Raw genomic sequence first — 16,654 nt, 5'->3', positions numbered from 1 at the left:
TAGTTTATTTTAATGTTAGATTAACAGAAAAGGCTTCCACCTACTGATTGGTTCACTGCTGAAATGCCCACAGCAGCTAGGGTTGAGCCCAGGCAGAAGCCAAGAACCACAAAGTCCATCTGAATCTCTTGTGTGAATGAAAAGGATCCAAGTACTTGAGCTGCGCTGAACGTGTTGGGATCCCATATGGGCGCCAGTTCGTATCCCAGCAGCCCCACTTCCCATCCAGCTCCCTGTTTGTGGCCTGGGAGAACAGCAGAGGATGGCCCCAAAGCCTTGGCACCCTGCACCTGCGTGGGAGACCTGGAAGAAGTTCCTGGCTCCTGGCTTCGGATCAGCGCAGCACCGGCCGTTGCGCTCACTTGGGGAGTGAATCATTGGATGGAAGATCTTCCTCTCTGTATTTCCTCCTCTCTGTATATCTGACTTTGTAATAGATAAATAAATAAATAAATCTTTTTTTTTTTTTTAAAAAGAGTTACAAAGAGGGGATGACATCTTTCACCCTTATATGGTTGCAATGTCTGGGGCTACGCCTGGCAGAAGCCAGAATTCCCTCTGGATCTCCCCCATTAGTGAGGGGATCCAAGAACTTGAGCCAACCATGCTCCATCGCTTTCCCAGGTGCATTAACAAGGAACTGGGTTGGAAACAGAGCAGCTAGGACTTAAACTAGTACCTATTTGGGATTCAGCCACAGCAACTCAACCCATTGTACCATAACACTGGCCTCTAAAAAAATTATTTCCTTTATTTGAAAGTCAATAACAGAGAGATCAACCTTCCATCTGCTGATTCACTCCCAAAATAACTTCAATACCCAGGGTTTGGCCAGGCTAATGAACACGGCTGAACAGCCAACAATTCAAATTACCTGAGTGATCAATCATCTACTGCCTCCAAGGGTGCATACTAGTAAGAAGCTGGATGAGAAGCAGATCTGGGAGCAGGTGCTCTGGCTTATGGGCACTGCCACTTGCAATGCCGGCACCCTATATGGGTATTGGTTTGAGTTCTGGCTGCTCCACTTCCAGCCCAGCCCAGCTCCCTGATAATAAGCCTGGGAAAGCAGCAGATGATGGCTCAAGTATTTGGGCTCCTAAACCCACATGGATGGTCCAGAAGGAACTCCTGGCTCTTAGCTTCAGGCCAGCCCAGCTTCTAGCCATTGTGGCCATTTGGGGAGTAAATCAGCAGATTGAAGATGTGTGTGTGTCTCTCTTTTCCTTTCATATAATGAATCCTAAAATAATCTTTTTTTTAAAAAAAAAAAAGACCTGCTGTGTGAAGTGAACACCTAGCCCTGTTCCCCACACTTATTCTATATGATTGAAAACATGGCATAAGTAAAAGAGAAAGAAGGCTGGACAGCAAGGAGACACCAATGGCACCAGATAAAGAATTGCAAGTGAAAGGCAATAGGCTTGACTCAGGTTTCAAGCCTGGAAAGCTAGGAAAATCTCAATGCATTGGCTCATGTTTGGGAAGTCATGATGAAGAAACAGTGTGTGCAATGACACAATGTCAGAACTTAACAAGCTGAGCTGGAATAGCAGGGTGGAATTGCTGAGCGTCAGCAAGCAGAAAGGGCTGTAGTGACAGGGACAGAAACCATGAGGTCAGGGCAAGAGGTAAGAGATGAGGCAGCCTGCTCGATAAAAAGGAAGACTCGTGAGATCACCAACATGGATGAAAAAGGAAAAGCTGACCTGGGGACACGGACACCTGGGGAAGAGAGTGGAGATCAGAGAGAAGCCAGTGGAAGACGCAACGAGTTTTCACAAAGGAAAGCATCACGGAGGACAACACTTGAACACAGCTGTGACAAAATGGTTTACAGAGAACAAGGATGAGACCAGTCATGCAATTACATTTATGCAATTCTCGGACTGGGAAGTTCCTGAAAAGCTGCTCATTAACAAAGGCTGACATGGACAAACCCCCTCCCAACCATGGTTCCTCTTTCATCCATTCAATCATCCCAACAAATACTGATTCAAGGCCTTGTGTGGGAGCACCCAAGACACAGTACTGAGCAAAAGCAGAGACAGCCCTTGTCTTCTCGTGCTTAGCGCACACTGGAGAAGAAAGACTTCAACCAACTCCTCCTGCTGATGAATGTAAAGTTGCAGCCACAGAGCTGGTACTGCAGCACAGCAGTAAAGCCACTGCCAGTGGTGCTGGTGTGCCATCTGAGCACCAGGTCAAGTTCCAGCTGCTCCATGTCCAATCCAGTTTCTAGAACTGGGAAAGCATGGAAGATCACCCACATTCTTGGGTCAAGGGCCCCACACCCATGTCAGAGACCTGGAAAAATCTCCTGGCTTCAGAATAGCCCAGCTCTCATCATTGCAGCCATTTGGGCAGCGAATCAGGTTATGTAAGATCTCTCCCTCACTCTCTCTTTCAGTAACTTTGCCTTTCAAATAAAGGAATCTTTTTTTAAATACAATATCAGCCATCCCATTAAGATATATGTTTTTCTACAAAGCAAACTAGGGGCTGGCACATTGGCTCAATTGCTTAATCCTCCATTTCCAAACAATGGGATCCCATATAGGTGCCAGTTCATGTCTTGCCTACTCCACTTCCTATCCAGCAGCCCACTTATAGCTTGGGAAATCAGTAGAGGATGGTCCAATGCCTTGGGACCCCACATCCACAGGGGGAGACCCAGAAAAAGCTCCTGAGTTCTGGCTTTAGATCCACTTAGCTCTGGCCATTGTGCCCAGTTGGGGATTGAACCAGTGGACAGATCTTTCTGTCTCTTTCTCTCTCTGTAAATCTGCCTTTCCAATAAAAAGACAACCTTTTTAAAATAAATAAATAAATAAATAGGACCTGGTGTGGAAACTTAGTACCTAAAGTCCTTGCCTTATAGGCGCCAGGATCCCATATGGGCACCAGTTCTAATCCGGGCAGCCCCGCTTCCCAATCAGCTCCCTGCTTGTGGCCTGGGAGGGCAATCGAGGACGGCCCAAAGCCTTGGGACCCTGCACCAGCATGGGAGACCTGGAGGAGGCTCCTGACTCCTGGCTTCAGATCGGCACAACTCCAGTCATTGTGGTTGCCTGAGGAGTGAACCAATGGATAAAAGATCTTCCCCTCTGTCTCTCCCCTTCTCTGTATATCTGACTTTCCAATAAAAAATAAAATCTTAAAAATAAAATAAAAAAGCAAAAACAAAGCTGTAACATAATAATGTTGTGAAACAGAAGTATATGGAGCTTCGAGACTAATGAGAGGATTCTGGTCAGCACACCAGCAAACTGCTAACTACCTCCTTCATTCAGCAACACACACTGTGCCTTTTAATCAGGCCACACATCTCACGTAGCACAGTTTTACTCTTAGCCTGTTCATTTTCTTTCAATATCTTTTTTTTTAATGTTTCACATATTCATTATTATTCAGGGTCATGCTAATCTTCCCTGTAGTGTTCCAGTTTTAGTATGTGTACTGCCAAAGCAAGCAAGCAACTCAGCATCTTCTTCAACTGCCTAAGAAAATGCTGCAAAACGGCCATTCACTACCTCCTTACTTCCACATAGCTGTAGAAATGCCTCATACTTTTCACACACACAAATCCTAAACTTCAACAATCCCTTCAAACATTCAACAGTGAGTGTTAAAGTGTCAAAAGGCCCTGAGCAGGTTGGTCAGGCAGCCTCTTCAGGCCTCGGAGTGGTTGGTGTGGTTCTCAGAGGGGTAGGGCTGGCCAAAGCACGGAAAGGCCAGCACAAACACTCCAGAGGCAGCCTGAAGGGCGGAAAGGCCAGTGTTTTATAAAATTACTACTGCAAATAAAAACCACATCAGTCATTACAAGGCAACTGGGCAGGGTGAGAAAACCAAGGGTTCAGTGGCCAGCAAGAAGCAACCACACCACTACTTACATCACGAAACTGCACCTTGCCGAGCTCCCCTAACTCACTGACGCAGCAGTAAGCCGCCTCGGACTGTAGGAAGAGCTGCGCCAGCGTCATCTCCTCGCTGCGGAAGAGCTCCCCCATGGTGGCGACAGTCCACTCCACCGAGAGCCAGGACTTCTCTCCAACCTGGGGCAGGGGAGCAAAGGACAGGATTTGGTTGAGCTGAAACAACATTCCCAGCAGGCTCCTGCCTTTGGCATTTTAGCTTTTCCACCTCAGGCTGCCAGGTCTTTAGCAGCAGGTCTGACATCCCATTTAGACAAGTGGAAACCAGCAACTCTGTGTGTGTTACAAAGGCAGTTACTGAATTCTGCCCTTCTCAGTGCAGATTAAAAGTAATTTCCTTTGCAGTCAACACTGCGATCAAATGACAATATTTTAGGAAACCAACAACATTATAGATTAAAGATAGGGATAGATGCTGGACTGTCTGACATTGTCTGTACCAGCAATGTCAGGGCACACTTAAATAACAGACTGATGGACTTATGACTGCTTATGAAGGACTATATTATTGTAACAATATGGGGAAAATCAGTCGGGGGGTGGGAATTTGGGGAGGGGATAGGGAAATCTAAGACCCTATGGAATTGTACCATAAAATTCACAATTTAAAAAAAGATAGGGATAGCGACAGGAGCAGGGCAGCACACAGCTTTTTCAATACTGTGGACACGTTCTCTGAGGCAGTGATGTTCACACTGCCCACTCTTCATTGCTTGTACAGGAAACAAACAAAAGAACCTCTTACAAAATGGGGTCAGCATCCCTCTTCTCCCGTTTCTTGGCAATATAATTTCTAACAGAGTTGCAACATTACCCTAAAGCTACAGTCCCACGAAAGGGCTTAACCTTCCAGATGCCCCAGAAAACACCCTCACCCTCACACACACCTACAGAACCCAATAAACAAGGAGTATATTCAAGGAGGAACCAGCTTACATATTAGAATCAATTTCAAAGCAACACACTGGCAATGACAAAGCAGTTTCAGCAAGGCAGGGAGAACAAGCCTTCCACCCGCGCAGCTGTCTGCTTGTCCTGCCCATCTTCTAGGTTAATCGCAGGCTTCCATCTGTCACATCCTCTCATGCGTGAAGCCACTAAACATCTCGATCGAGTCTCCACTGCCGCCTGTAGGAAAAGCGGCTGGCGCTATCAGTGGTCCTGAAACGCGATTATTTCTTCTCAATCACCTTCTGCAGGGCAGACTGCACAGAATATAGATGCAACAAAACGCTCAGGCTTTGAAGCATCCTAGGGTCCCCCCAGCTTCAACAGAGACAGGTGAGCCTGACCTCAAAGGAAGATAGGCTCCACGAGAAGGCTGGGAGACATCTTAGAAACTCAGAAGGACAAAACCTTCACGTACTGCATATCCAGGGCAGCAAGGACAACCTGCTTACAAACAAGCATTGCCCCGGAGACTCCCTGACTTGGCGACCTGTGTGCATCCGAATCAGCTGTTTCCAGCCCCACCTGCCTCACCTGCACCAAGCAGAGAGACTCCACAACCGCTCAACACAGGACAGCTCGCCTCGTCAGCATCCTTTGGGGGCTGACAATGATAGTCTGTCATGAGTCCCTCCCCGCTCCCACCCTCTAATGACTAGGTCTCCCAAAACATCTCCAGACCACTGCAGCCAAACAAAAAACCAAGCCAAAGCTGTTCTGGGAGGAATGGGGGAGTCACAACATGAAATCCGAACAATCAGCAAGACTACATAAGATGGGGCCCACCCGCAGCGCCTCCCTGTCCCCTCCCCCACCGCCAGCCTCTGGGATCATCTGTCACTCATTCCTAACCTCCCATCAGGGAATGATTCACCTGCCACCCAGAGAGCAAACAGGAATTCTCTGGACCCAAGTACACCTCCCTCTTCGTACGTGGCGGGTATCACCGAAATTGGGAGTCCCTCTAGAAAGTCTCCCCAAATTCTGCCTCCCCAGTAACCCTCAGTCCTTCTGCTTTTCCCTTCCATGGGTGAAAATAAGGCCTCTATAGGGCACAGAACCTCTGAATTTTCTGCCCACAGGAGGGGTCCTCAAGAGGAGGTGAACCCCTATTTTCTCCCACCGATTTGAGACGCCTGCTAATTCCTTTAACGAGTGACGGGGTGACCAGAGTTTCCTGAGTCACTCGAAGGTGCTGCCTGCCGAGCTGTCCCTACATCCCCCGGCTCACCTCCCGGCACCGGCCCAACCGCCGCCACAGAGAGCCGCCGCAGACAAGCCCACAGCTCCGCGGCTCCAGCAGCAGCAGCGCCTCGACGTGCGTGCGTCACCAGAGCCCCGCCCCCGCGCAGCCGCCGGGCCCCGCCCCGCGATGACCTCATCGCAGTCCGCCAATGGGAGGCGGCCTGGCCTGGGTGGCCGCAGTGCGGGGCGGCGGAGCGTGGGCGGGGCCCGGCGTGCTGACGCCATCTTGGCCGCTGGCGGGGCAGGCTTGGGGTTGTGGGACTGGCTCGAACAGCTCAGAGTCCGTGCTGCCGAAGGGCAAGGTCGTTCTGTTTCCTCATTGTCCTAACTTGGGGATTCACGACTTTGTCTCCTGGAGAAGTAGTAGGATGAAAGGGGCGATACCTTCATGAAACGACCTAAGACCTGTAGGCGCTGGAAAATGCGCATAGTGCTGGCCCGTTTTGACAGACTTTCTCCTCATTTCTCTAAAAAAAGTGAAAACCCATGAGCTCCAGCCCGTGGCTTAGGGAGATCACGTGAGCCCAGTCTTTAACGAGGCGCGTGCCTCGTCCCTTCCAGCGACTCTCCATGATCTGTTTTTCTCCAGCAACAAGAACTCCCACCCCCACCCCAAAGACCATAGGTTACAGAAGTAAATTTTTCTCTTGCTTGGTGGTAATACCTGTGGCCCTTTTAGCCACTTAAAGGTTTTCGATTCTTCAAATTTGGTATTACAATACCACATTTCTTATTGCAAAAGTGATGCTTTGGATATTTTTAAAACGTCTTTCTCAAATATATTGATACTTTTTATCACCTTTTTTAAGAAGGTTAAAGTGGGAACTTCTTGGTAATAACTAGAACCATATCAGGAAAAACTCGCAAAACTAGTTGTTCTGTCTCTCTGGATGGTAGAACCCCTATGAGATTCAAGGATAAGGAGAAATTTTTCATTTTTTTAAGAAGAATCTCATGCTAACTAATTTTGTCTCCTTGACAAAAAACATCACCACGCTGCTTAGCCAGCCTAGGAAAGAAGGGTAAAAATAGCCATTGTATCTCATGCTGTGAATGGAGATAATTTGATTGTCCTTTTTTTTTTTCCCCCCTTTCATACCTTAGAGAACCCAAACCCTTACCTCCTTTTTCCTCTCAACTTTCTCAGGCAAATCAGACAACCACATTTGAAAACCTGCCAAGTTTTAGAAAGCAGTTTCACAATGCTTGTCATTTCCTTCCTTTGAGTAAAAAAATAAAGAGTACCCTCAGAGTCAGCTGCCTGCTAACCACATGGTTTTCACACTACGTTTCAGACAGCCTTCCCTCTGGGCCCCGGTAAGCTCCTTTGAAATCTTCTAGTGGCTTTCCTGAAAGTCTGCCCTTGCTGTTCCTCTTACTGATGCCCTCTCTCCAGTACCCTACTTCTTTTCCTTCTGTTCTCTACATCTGCACTCTTGTCTGCAGTCAGGCTTAAACGTCTGTGTATGGGACTGGGATCTACCTTCCCAATCCCTTTTCCCCCCCAAAGCTTAGAAATGAACTTTCAAGGGCCGACACAGGAGAGTAGCAGGTTCAGTCTCCACTCCCGTGCTAGCATCCTGAAGAATCACCAGGTACCAGTTCATGTCCTGGTTGCTGCTTTATTCCTATCCAGTCCGTTGCTAATGTGCCTGGGGAAGCAGAGGAGGACGATCCAAGGCCTTGGGCCCCTACACCTGCGTGGGAGACCTGAAGAAGGCTCCAGGTTCCTGCCACTGTGGCCATTTGGGAACTAAACCAGCGGATGGTATATCTCTCTCTGGTTTGTCCTGTAAATCTGCCTTTCAGATAAAAATAAATCTTTCTTGTTTTTAATGAAATGACATTTAAAATAGCCATTTAAACCAGGGCTTACTATGTGCCAGGCACAAATGGTTCTAGAAGCTAGGGATTAGAATAAGAAACAGACCCATTTCTACCCTAGAGGAACTCACAGGCCAATGAGAAGTCAAATCCCAGTCATGAAAAGGCAGAGCTGGGGATGAGGATGAATACTGCTGTTAGGCTGCTCTGCTAAGGGCTTGGTAGGCAGGAACTACCTACCCACTTAATCCTCACCACAACACTCAGTGACAGATGCTATTACCCTAATTTAGTAGATGATAGAAAATGGAGGCCTGTGTCCACCAAGATGAATTTTGAAATGCTGCTCTAGAAGACATTTGTATTCCCTAAGGGGCTTAGCCAGTGATGCAGTTGTGTCTAAATTGACTTACTCTATGATTTTTCTAAAACTTTATTTACTTGATGGACACTGGTAACTTGGTAACTGGTAACAGTGGATTGAGCCACTGCCTGCACGGCTGCCATTGCATACTATAGTTCAGTTTCCTGCTAAAGCACCTCAAAAGGGGTGGGAAGATGGCCCAGGTACTTGGGCCTTGCCAATCACTGGGGAGACCTGAATGGAGTCCCAGGCTCCTGGCTTGGGCCTGGCCCAGGTCCAGCCATTACAACTATTTGAGGAGTGATGGAGTGGATAAAGATCTCTATCTTTGCTTCTCTCTGTGTCACTGCCTTTCAAATCAATAAATCTTTCAGAAAAAATTGTTAGTTGAGAGTAAAAAAAATAAAATACCAGTAGACAGAGCTCCCATCTGTTGCATCACTGCCCTAAATGCTGCAATAGCCAGACCCAAAGCAAGCAGGATCCTGGAGCTAGACCTGGATCTGCAGGGATCAGGGACTTGAGCCATCACCAGCTACCTCCCAGCATGTATGTTAGAAGGAAGCTGAATCCAAATCGGAGTCACAACTTGAGCCCAGCACTCCAGTATGAGATGTGAACATTTCAAGAGATGTCTTCATTGCTGTGCCCTGGATTTTAAAGTTACAGTCTTGTATTCTTTTAGTAGATCATTTAAATGGTTCTAGCTTATTAAATAAGTTTTAAAATGTTTTCCTCCTTTGTCAAAATGAACTCTAATTCTTATAAACTCTTTTGTTAAAGATTTGTTCATTTTTATTGGAAAGTCAGCTATCCAGAGAGCATAGAGAAAAATATCTTCTGTCCACTGGTACACTACCCAAGTGGCCACAATGGCCGAAACTGAGCTGATCTGAAGCTGGAAGCCAGGAACCTCCTCCAGGTCTCCCAGGTGAGTACAGGGTTCCAAGGCTTTGGCCATCCTTGACTGCTTTCCTAGGCTACAAGCAAGGCACTGATGGGAAATGGGGATGCCAGGACACAAACCAGCACCCATATGGCATCCCAGTGCATGCAAGGCAAGGAGTTCAGCCACTAGGCTACAATACAGAGCCCTTTATAAGCTCCTTTACCAAGAATCTTTGATGGGAGTGTTTCAGAACCTCTGACTGCTATTCTGCAATGTTGGCTTGCAGATTTCCATGGAAATAGTCCCTTTTACAATTTCACCTTGAATTCCTCAAGCTAACACTTCTACTTTACTTTAAAAGCCTGTGAGTGTTTAAGTTAAGGTTTTTGTTGTTTGGGATTTTGTTCTGTTTTGGTAAAAAAAAAAAAAAAAAAAAAAAAGCAATGTCTAAAACTTCTGCCTACCAGATTGTGAGGCTTCCTTTGAAGTTAAAGGGAGATCAGAATCCTTTAACTCTGCTAATGATTACACGGAGAAGGAGATCGGAATGAGCCGGAGGCATGTGACACTTTATACACCCCATGTGACTCCCATGAAGGGCATGTGAGACAGAGAGCCTTCTGGCCAGTGGGAATTAGAAATGCCATGCTGGGGGCCCGGCACTGTGACCTAGCGGCTGAACTCCTTGTCTTGAATGCACCAGGATCCCATATGGGCGCCGGTTCGTATCCCAGCAGCCCCACTTCCCATCCAGCTCCCTATTTGTGGCCTGGGAAAGCAGTTGAGATGGCCCAAAGCCTTGGGACCCTACACCTGTGTGCGAGACCCGAAAGACACCCCTGGTTCCTGGCTTTGGATCAGCTGAACTCCGGCCATTGCAGCTACTTGGGGAGTAAAACAGAAGCTGGAGATCTGTCTCTCCTCCTCACTGTAAAAATCTGATTTTCCAATAAAAATAAGTTAATTTTTAAAAAAGACTTAGTTGTATGCCTTAAATAAATAATTGGGTATAGGGATTATATCTTGATAGAGCTGTAACAACCAAATTTAAAAGCAAGAACCTTATAGGTTATTCAAAAATTTAAACATTTCAATGACATTTAAAAAGATTAAGTCAACAAAATTGGAGAAAATTCTGAACTGACTAGAAGTACAACCAAACTAACCCATCTTTCTTTTTTTTTTTTTTAAAGATTTATTTTTTTTTTTTCCATTGGAAAGGCGGATATACAGAGAAGAGAGACAGAGAGGAAGATCTTCTGTCCGATGATTCACTCCCCTAGTGAGCGCAACGGGCCGATACTATGCCAATCCGAAGCCAGGAGCCTCTTCCGGGTCTCCCACACAGGTGCAGGGTCCCAAAGCTTTGGGCAGTCCTCGACTGCTTTCCCAGGGCACAAGCAGGGAGCTGGAAGGGAAGCGGGGCTGCCGGGATTAGAACCGGCGCCCATATGGGATCCCGGGCGTGCAAGGCGAGGACCTTTAACCACTTGCGCCACCGCGCCGGGCCCCTAACCCATCTTTCAAATGAATAACAACACCATACTAGAAAAGAAAATGAACTAACTCAAGTAATTTTTTTTTCCAAAAGGCAGAAAGAGCTCCTGTTGCTGAGCCCATTCCCTGAATGCCTGCAGCAACCAGAAATCCAGTGGCCAAGAACAGGCACTTAATACAGGTCTCTCATGGTGGTGGCAGGGGCCCAGGTATTGAAGCCACCAGGGTCTGTCCCTGCAAGAAGCTGTGGTTGCAGGAGCCAGGGCTAAGAACTGAACACAGGCACTCCGATGTGGAAGGTGGTACCCAGCCAGCGTTTCAGTCCTGAGAACCAAAATCTTTCCCGCAGATCGCTTTTGAATAAAATATGATTCCTGGGCCTTCACAGTCTTGACAGGAAAAACAGCAAGAAAAAACTCTTCATGGTTTTGTTTTCATAGTGGCATGGGAATAGGAATTATGTGCATACTGTAGAAATGAGCAAATGACATGTCTACTGATTTGGGAGCAAGAGTTCTCACTGTGGGGGGAAAAAACAGATGTGAGAGCACAGATGAGGGGTGCTGGCAGTGTGGGGAGTGGGTTAAGCTACAGCTTGCAACACTAACATCCCACATGGAAGTGTCATGAAGTGCTGCCTACCCTGCTTCCGATCCAGCTTCTTGTTAATATGCCCGAGAAGGCAACAGAAGGGAGACCCTTGTGGAGTGCTTGTCTCTTCACTTCAGCTTGGCTGTTGTGGCCATCTAGGGAGTAAGCAAGCAGATGGAAGTCATCTCTATCTACCATCCTGCCTTTTAAACAGATTAATGAACCATGTTTATATACATAGAGAGAGAGGACAATCAGTGAGGGCTGGAGATGGGCGATCTGCAGGGGGACAAAACAAAACCAGAGCCAACCAAGCCCTTGTCGCGATTTCTGGGTGACTGGTGTCCTGGGACTGGGCCAAAAGAGCGTGGAGGAACCAGTGAGAGAAGTGCAGGATCCGCCAAGCCACCCGGCCTGCTGCTGGCTGGAGCCCAGGGCGGTGGCAAAGCACTCGGAGGCCTGGTTGAGGCCTACTGGAGGCCTTGTAGAGGTGGAACCAGAGCTGGGTTGCTAAGGGCGGCCTGCAGGAGCGCTTGTGCATGGTGCAACCCCGGGGAAGCCGAAGGTAGGCCAGTAGGAGTCCCAAGGTTGTTTAGGGGTATTTGATCCTGCTCTTCTTTCAGTCTTCGGGGTTTGGGCCTCCACACTCACCGATTAGAGACCAACCTGGCCGTGGGGCTGTGCTGCGGACCTCTGTAACATGTGGACTGACCCTCGCTGACTGCACTGCCTGCTGCCCTGCCGCCCCTTAGCACGAGCGAGGGAGACCCAGCTGGTAACACTGTACTTCTCAGTTTCTTCTTTTCCCTTGTCCCCTTCCCCTCCCACATATTTTCAGGGATTAGGGGTCCTGGGTTATTCTTACAAACCCCTACTTAGGAGTAGGGTGTATGAATCTGAGGCCTGAGGGTCCCTTCTATGTTTCTGTAACATGTGTTTTGTACATTTTGCTCTTCAGTTTATAAATATACACATATTGAGAGTGGGGAAAATACACACTTTTTTGAAATTAATTTCTTTTAAATAAAATTTTATTTTGATTGGAAAGGCAGATTTGGAGAGTGAAGGAGATACAAGAGGAAGATCTTCTGTCCACTGCCTCACTCCCCAGGTGGCTGCAACAGCCAGAGCTGAGCTGATCCAAAGCCAGGAACTTCTTCCAGGTCTCCCATATGGGTGCAGGGTCCCAAGGTTGAGCCATCCGTTACTGCTGTTGTGGGCCACAAGCAGGGAGCTGAATGGGAAGTGGAGCAGCTGCAGCATCCATATAGGATATGGTAAAACAGGCAGGGGATTAGCCTGACAGCCCCATCATTTTAAAATATTTTTAAAAGATTTATTTATTTTATTAAAAAGGTGGAGTTGCAAAAAATGAAGAGGAAGGCCCAGCATACTGGCTCAGTGATTAAATCCTCACCTTGCATGTGCTGGGATCCCATATGGGAGCGAGTTCATGTCCTAGCTGCTAGGACAGAAGAGATCTTCCATCTGTTGGTTTGCTTCCCAAATACATGCAAAGGCAGGGCTAGTTTCAGCTGAAGCCAGGAATCTGGAATTTAAGGAGTAGAACTTCACCCAGATCTTCCACACAGATTCAGGGACCCAAGAACTCGGGCCATCTTCTGCCGTCTTCCCAGGTGCACTGGAAGGGAGTTGGACTGGAACGGAATCAGCGCTCATATGGGATGCTGGCTGGCATTGCAAGCAGTATCTTAACTGAGCATACCACAACACTGACTCCAATCATTTAGACATTTTTGGAGTGAAAATCTTTTTCCCAGCTAGTCTCCACATTTTGTTTTAATTCTTTTCTTTTTAATTTTTGAAGAAAATCTTAATTCAGTTCCTAAACTTTAGTTGATCTAGTTCATACCCATTTGTATTAATCAAGAGACATTTTGGGAGGAAGCTCTTCTCCTTCTTGTGCATTTATTTCCTCAGTGACATTATTAAGCCCTTGAAATATACAAATTATTCATCTATTCCTTCTGTATCCCTGTGATCAGCATGGAGCCTTTTTTTGTCAACGCCAGCAGGCTTGGGGTGTGAGTGATCTGATCAGTTCAACTGCCGCATTCTTTTCAAGCTAATGGAAGAAGCATTGAAATGATCTCTTTGGAGTTGAACACTAGGAAATAAGTCAGTGCTGCCCGCTCTTTCACACCCGTGTGCGGCCCCTGGGATTCATAGGACTATGTACCTGGGTGGAAAAATGAGTCATTGCTCTTAAGCACACACAGAGCACAATGGGAGTGTGGAAACTGAACAGAGCACCGAGAATCAATGTGCAAACAAGAGTTCATACTCTTCCTGTTCCTGACGTGGAGCGGAAGCGCTGTTCTCTGGGATAAGGGCCAGATTCCACAAACGACATGGTTTTTGCCAACAGGCACACATCTGTTGGACACATACTACATGTGTTGAGAGTGGCTCATTCGAAAGCCTTGCTCATGGTTGCAGCAGGAAAGCAGAAAGGAAAGGGGTTCATCTTTTAAAATTATTATTTATGTATTCATTTATTTGTTTTAGAGATTTTTAAAATTTTTATTGGGAAAGCAGATATACAGAGTGAAGCAGAGACAGAGAGAAAGATTTGTCTGTTGCTTCACTCCCCAAGTGGCTGCAACAATTGGAGCCCAGCAGATCTGAAGCCAGAAGCCAGGAGCTTCTTCCAGGACTCCCAGGGAACCTGAACCTCTATGATTTCCCCTTTTTCATAATCCTCTCTTTCTTTCTTTCTTTCTTCCAAATCTTCCATTCCGGTGGTCAATTTGCCACTGCTTCTCAGGGTCTGCATTAGCAGGGGAGTAAATGAATTCCTCTTTCCAATTTGGTTAGCCTGCTTCAAGCATGCCACACACCTGTGCGATGCATCCTCTAGACCTGCTAGCAGGCCTCCCAAGATGCTCTATGCTGGGCAACATGTACCTGCATTCACTCCTGTATCTCAGCTTATGGCTCAGAGGTCCTTGTGCTTTTACCAAGTTCTTTCTTCTGCTTAGAAAGCCAACTCCTTGCCATTTTTTTTTTCCTGCTCAGCAGCTGTCTATTCATTCCTTTTTACTTTTTAAGGTTTTCTTCAATAGCTTTTAAAATTGATTTGAAAGGCAGAGAGAGTCTCTCCCCACTGGCTCATGGGCATATAAATAGATAGAATGTGTCTCTCCTCATTGGCTCGCTAAATGCTTTCAATAGTGAAAGCTTAACCAGGCCAAAGCCAGAAATTCAAGCCAGTGGTTAGCAAGAACCCAAACTCCTGTTTTGGCTGTCATCTGCTGCCCCCAGGCTGTGCATCAGCAGGAAAATAGAACCAGGAGCCCAGTTGGAACTGGAACCCAGGCACGCCAACACAGAATGTGTGTGTGGGTGTGTGTGTGGGTGTGTGTGTCTGTTTAAGGTGGACTTGGAGAGACTTTGGAAAGATTTTCTCAATCCTGGTCCTTCTAAACCAATGATGTCTCAGAAGTATCAAAACCACTCAAGTAACAGTCTCTTTCCCCACACCAGGGTCTCTAAAACATGATCGAAGCATCATACCCTCATTCCTGGATAATAATATAGTTTGACAGCAAGGTGCAGCTCCCTCTCCTCCCTTGCAGACACAGTAGAAAAAAAAAATTGAACTCTTTGTCCCACTCACTTTTCTCCATATCTCAACCCTCTCTACCCTAGTTGGAGACCACTGGGCTTGCATCCCTCTCAACTATGTAAACAATGTTAAAAATAAAATCAAAATGTAAAATTTAAAAAAAGAAAATGTCATGAAAGCTCATAGTTGAATTATTTGTAATAGCCTGCAGACGAAAACAACTCGAATTTCCATTAACTGATGAACAAACACCATATGGCATGTTCATACAAAGGGAGATTATCCTGCTACAAAAACAACGGAAGTCTTGACCCACCCTGCAGCATGTGATACTAACTCATTATGCCAGGACTGCCCGGCATTTGGTGCAGCATCTGGGGCACCCCTGGTACGCCTGTGTTCAAGCCCAAACTCCACTTGCAATCCCAGTTTTCTGCTCCTGTGCTCCCTGGGAGGCAGCAGATGAGGGTTCAAGTCCTTGGGCCTTGGCCACCCGTGTGGAAGACCTGGATCGAGTTCCCAGCTCCCAGCTTCAACCTTGGCCAGCCCCAGCTGTTACAGGCATTGAGGGAATGATCCGCGATGGGAGCCCAATCTGTCTCTAAAATAAGAAATTTTAAAAATGTAAAAGTGAAACCAAAAAATACTGAATTATATACTTTAAACTGTGTGGTATGTGAATTATACCTTCATAAAGCGGCCAATTTCTTGTACTTTTGCCAGCAGTTACTAAAATTGATTTTCAAAAAAAAAAGAAAATGAAAGAAAATATAATCTAGCAAATAGGACAAGAAAGAGATAAAAATAATACTGTGTCCCAAGGCCTAATGGAAGATTTCCCAAGGACATATTGGTCAGCAAGGATAAAATAATAATAATAATAAAACTCTGCTTTATTTAAAGCAGAAATTAGAAAATTAGAAAAGGAGAGGTAATTGGTGGGGTACGGTTTCTGGGTGACTTTTGAATGCCCTTCTTTGAGCAGACAGGAAGGCTCCATTTGGGATAAACTCTAGAAGCTCAGGGTGAGGGACTGGTGGGTGCAGTGATAGAAGACAGAGTCTGAACAAAAGTGAGAACAGGTGGCTCCAATCTTGAGCAGTCAGGGCAGGGCCATCCATTGACCCTGGAACGTGTGTGTGTGCATGTGTGTGTGTTCATTTTTGTGCATGCTCAAGGCAATAAGGAGGGATTTTGTGGGATGCTCTCTCCCTTATTTTCTTGGTATTTTCAGGACATGGGTCTGAAATGTAGTTTCCCTGAAACAAAATTTCCCACCCCACAGCAAACACACTGGCTGTGTCCTTGAAGTGGGTTTTACCACCCAAGTGACACCTCCATCAGCACCAGATAAACAACAGTCCTGCTTTTCTCGCTCAAGAAAGTTACCCCACCTCCTAATGTTTGAAGAAAAAAAGAAGGCACTTTTGAAGAAGGCACATCTCACTGACAACAAGGATAGGACAGGGCCTATCAAGCCAGCAAGTTACACAAATGGAAAATTCCCACTCCTGCATGTGGCAGCTGCAAACCAGCTGTCAGGGGTTGGTCCTCCACACACATAGGACAGCTTCTGTGATGTGCAGGTGCACCCCTTATCCAAGCTGGTCATGATTAGCAAAACCCACTGCCACCCCAGGAGCTCTCTCGGTATAGCTCCAGCGCCCAGTGTAGCATAGCACACCTTTGGCTGGATATCCCTAGATGTAAATGGATAAAACTCAGAGCAGAACCAGAATAAGAGAGGATGAGCAAGGCCTGGCCAGTCC

General features: G+C 46.6%; 1 protein-coding gene and 1 non-coding gene across 6 annotated transcripts in view; both read right to left on the bottom strand.

Annotated features, from left to right (window-relative positions):
• LOC121166577 (V-type proton ATPase 116 kDa subunit a1) overlaps positions 1-6,180 on the bottom strand; it is a 51,624-nt gene extending 45,444 nt beyond the window's left edge. For 2 of the 5 annotated variants that reach the window (XM_040995780.1, XM_040995781.1), the window contains exons 1-2: positions 4,875-5,086; positions 3,897-4,058 (exon numbers count right to left, since the gene is read on the bottom strand). In XM_040995780.1, coding sequence (XP_040851714.1) covers positions 3,897-4,013 — 117 coding nt within the window. In that variant the 5' untranslated portion in view covers positions 4,014-4,058; positions 4,875-5,086. Of the gene's footprint in view, positions 1-3,896; positions 4,059-4,874; positions 5,087-6,117 lie in introns of those variants that run through there. The other 3 variants (XM_040995779.1, XM_040995782.1, XM_040995783.1) reach the window with 3 other exon arrangements.
• On the bottom strand, positions 3,369-3,471 carry LOC121166614. Its single transcript, XR_005885444.1, has one exon. It is a non-coding gene; the product is annotated as a U6 spliceosomal RNA (small nuclear RNA).
• Positions 6,181-16,654: the final 10,474 nt, after the last annotated feature.

Source organism: Ochotona curzoniae, unplaced genomic scaffold (assembly GCF_017591425.1).
Source record: "Ochotona curzoniae isolate NIBS_2020 unplaced genomic scaffold, NIBS_Ocur_1.0 patch175, whole genome shotgun sequence".
Classification (NCBI taxonomy): Eukaryota; Metazoa; Chordata; class Mammalia; order Lagomorpha; family Ochotonidae; genus Ochotona; species Ochotona curzoniae.
Note: the sequence above shows the minus strand (reverse complement) of the source record. Positions and strands in the feature narration are given on the sequence as shown.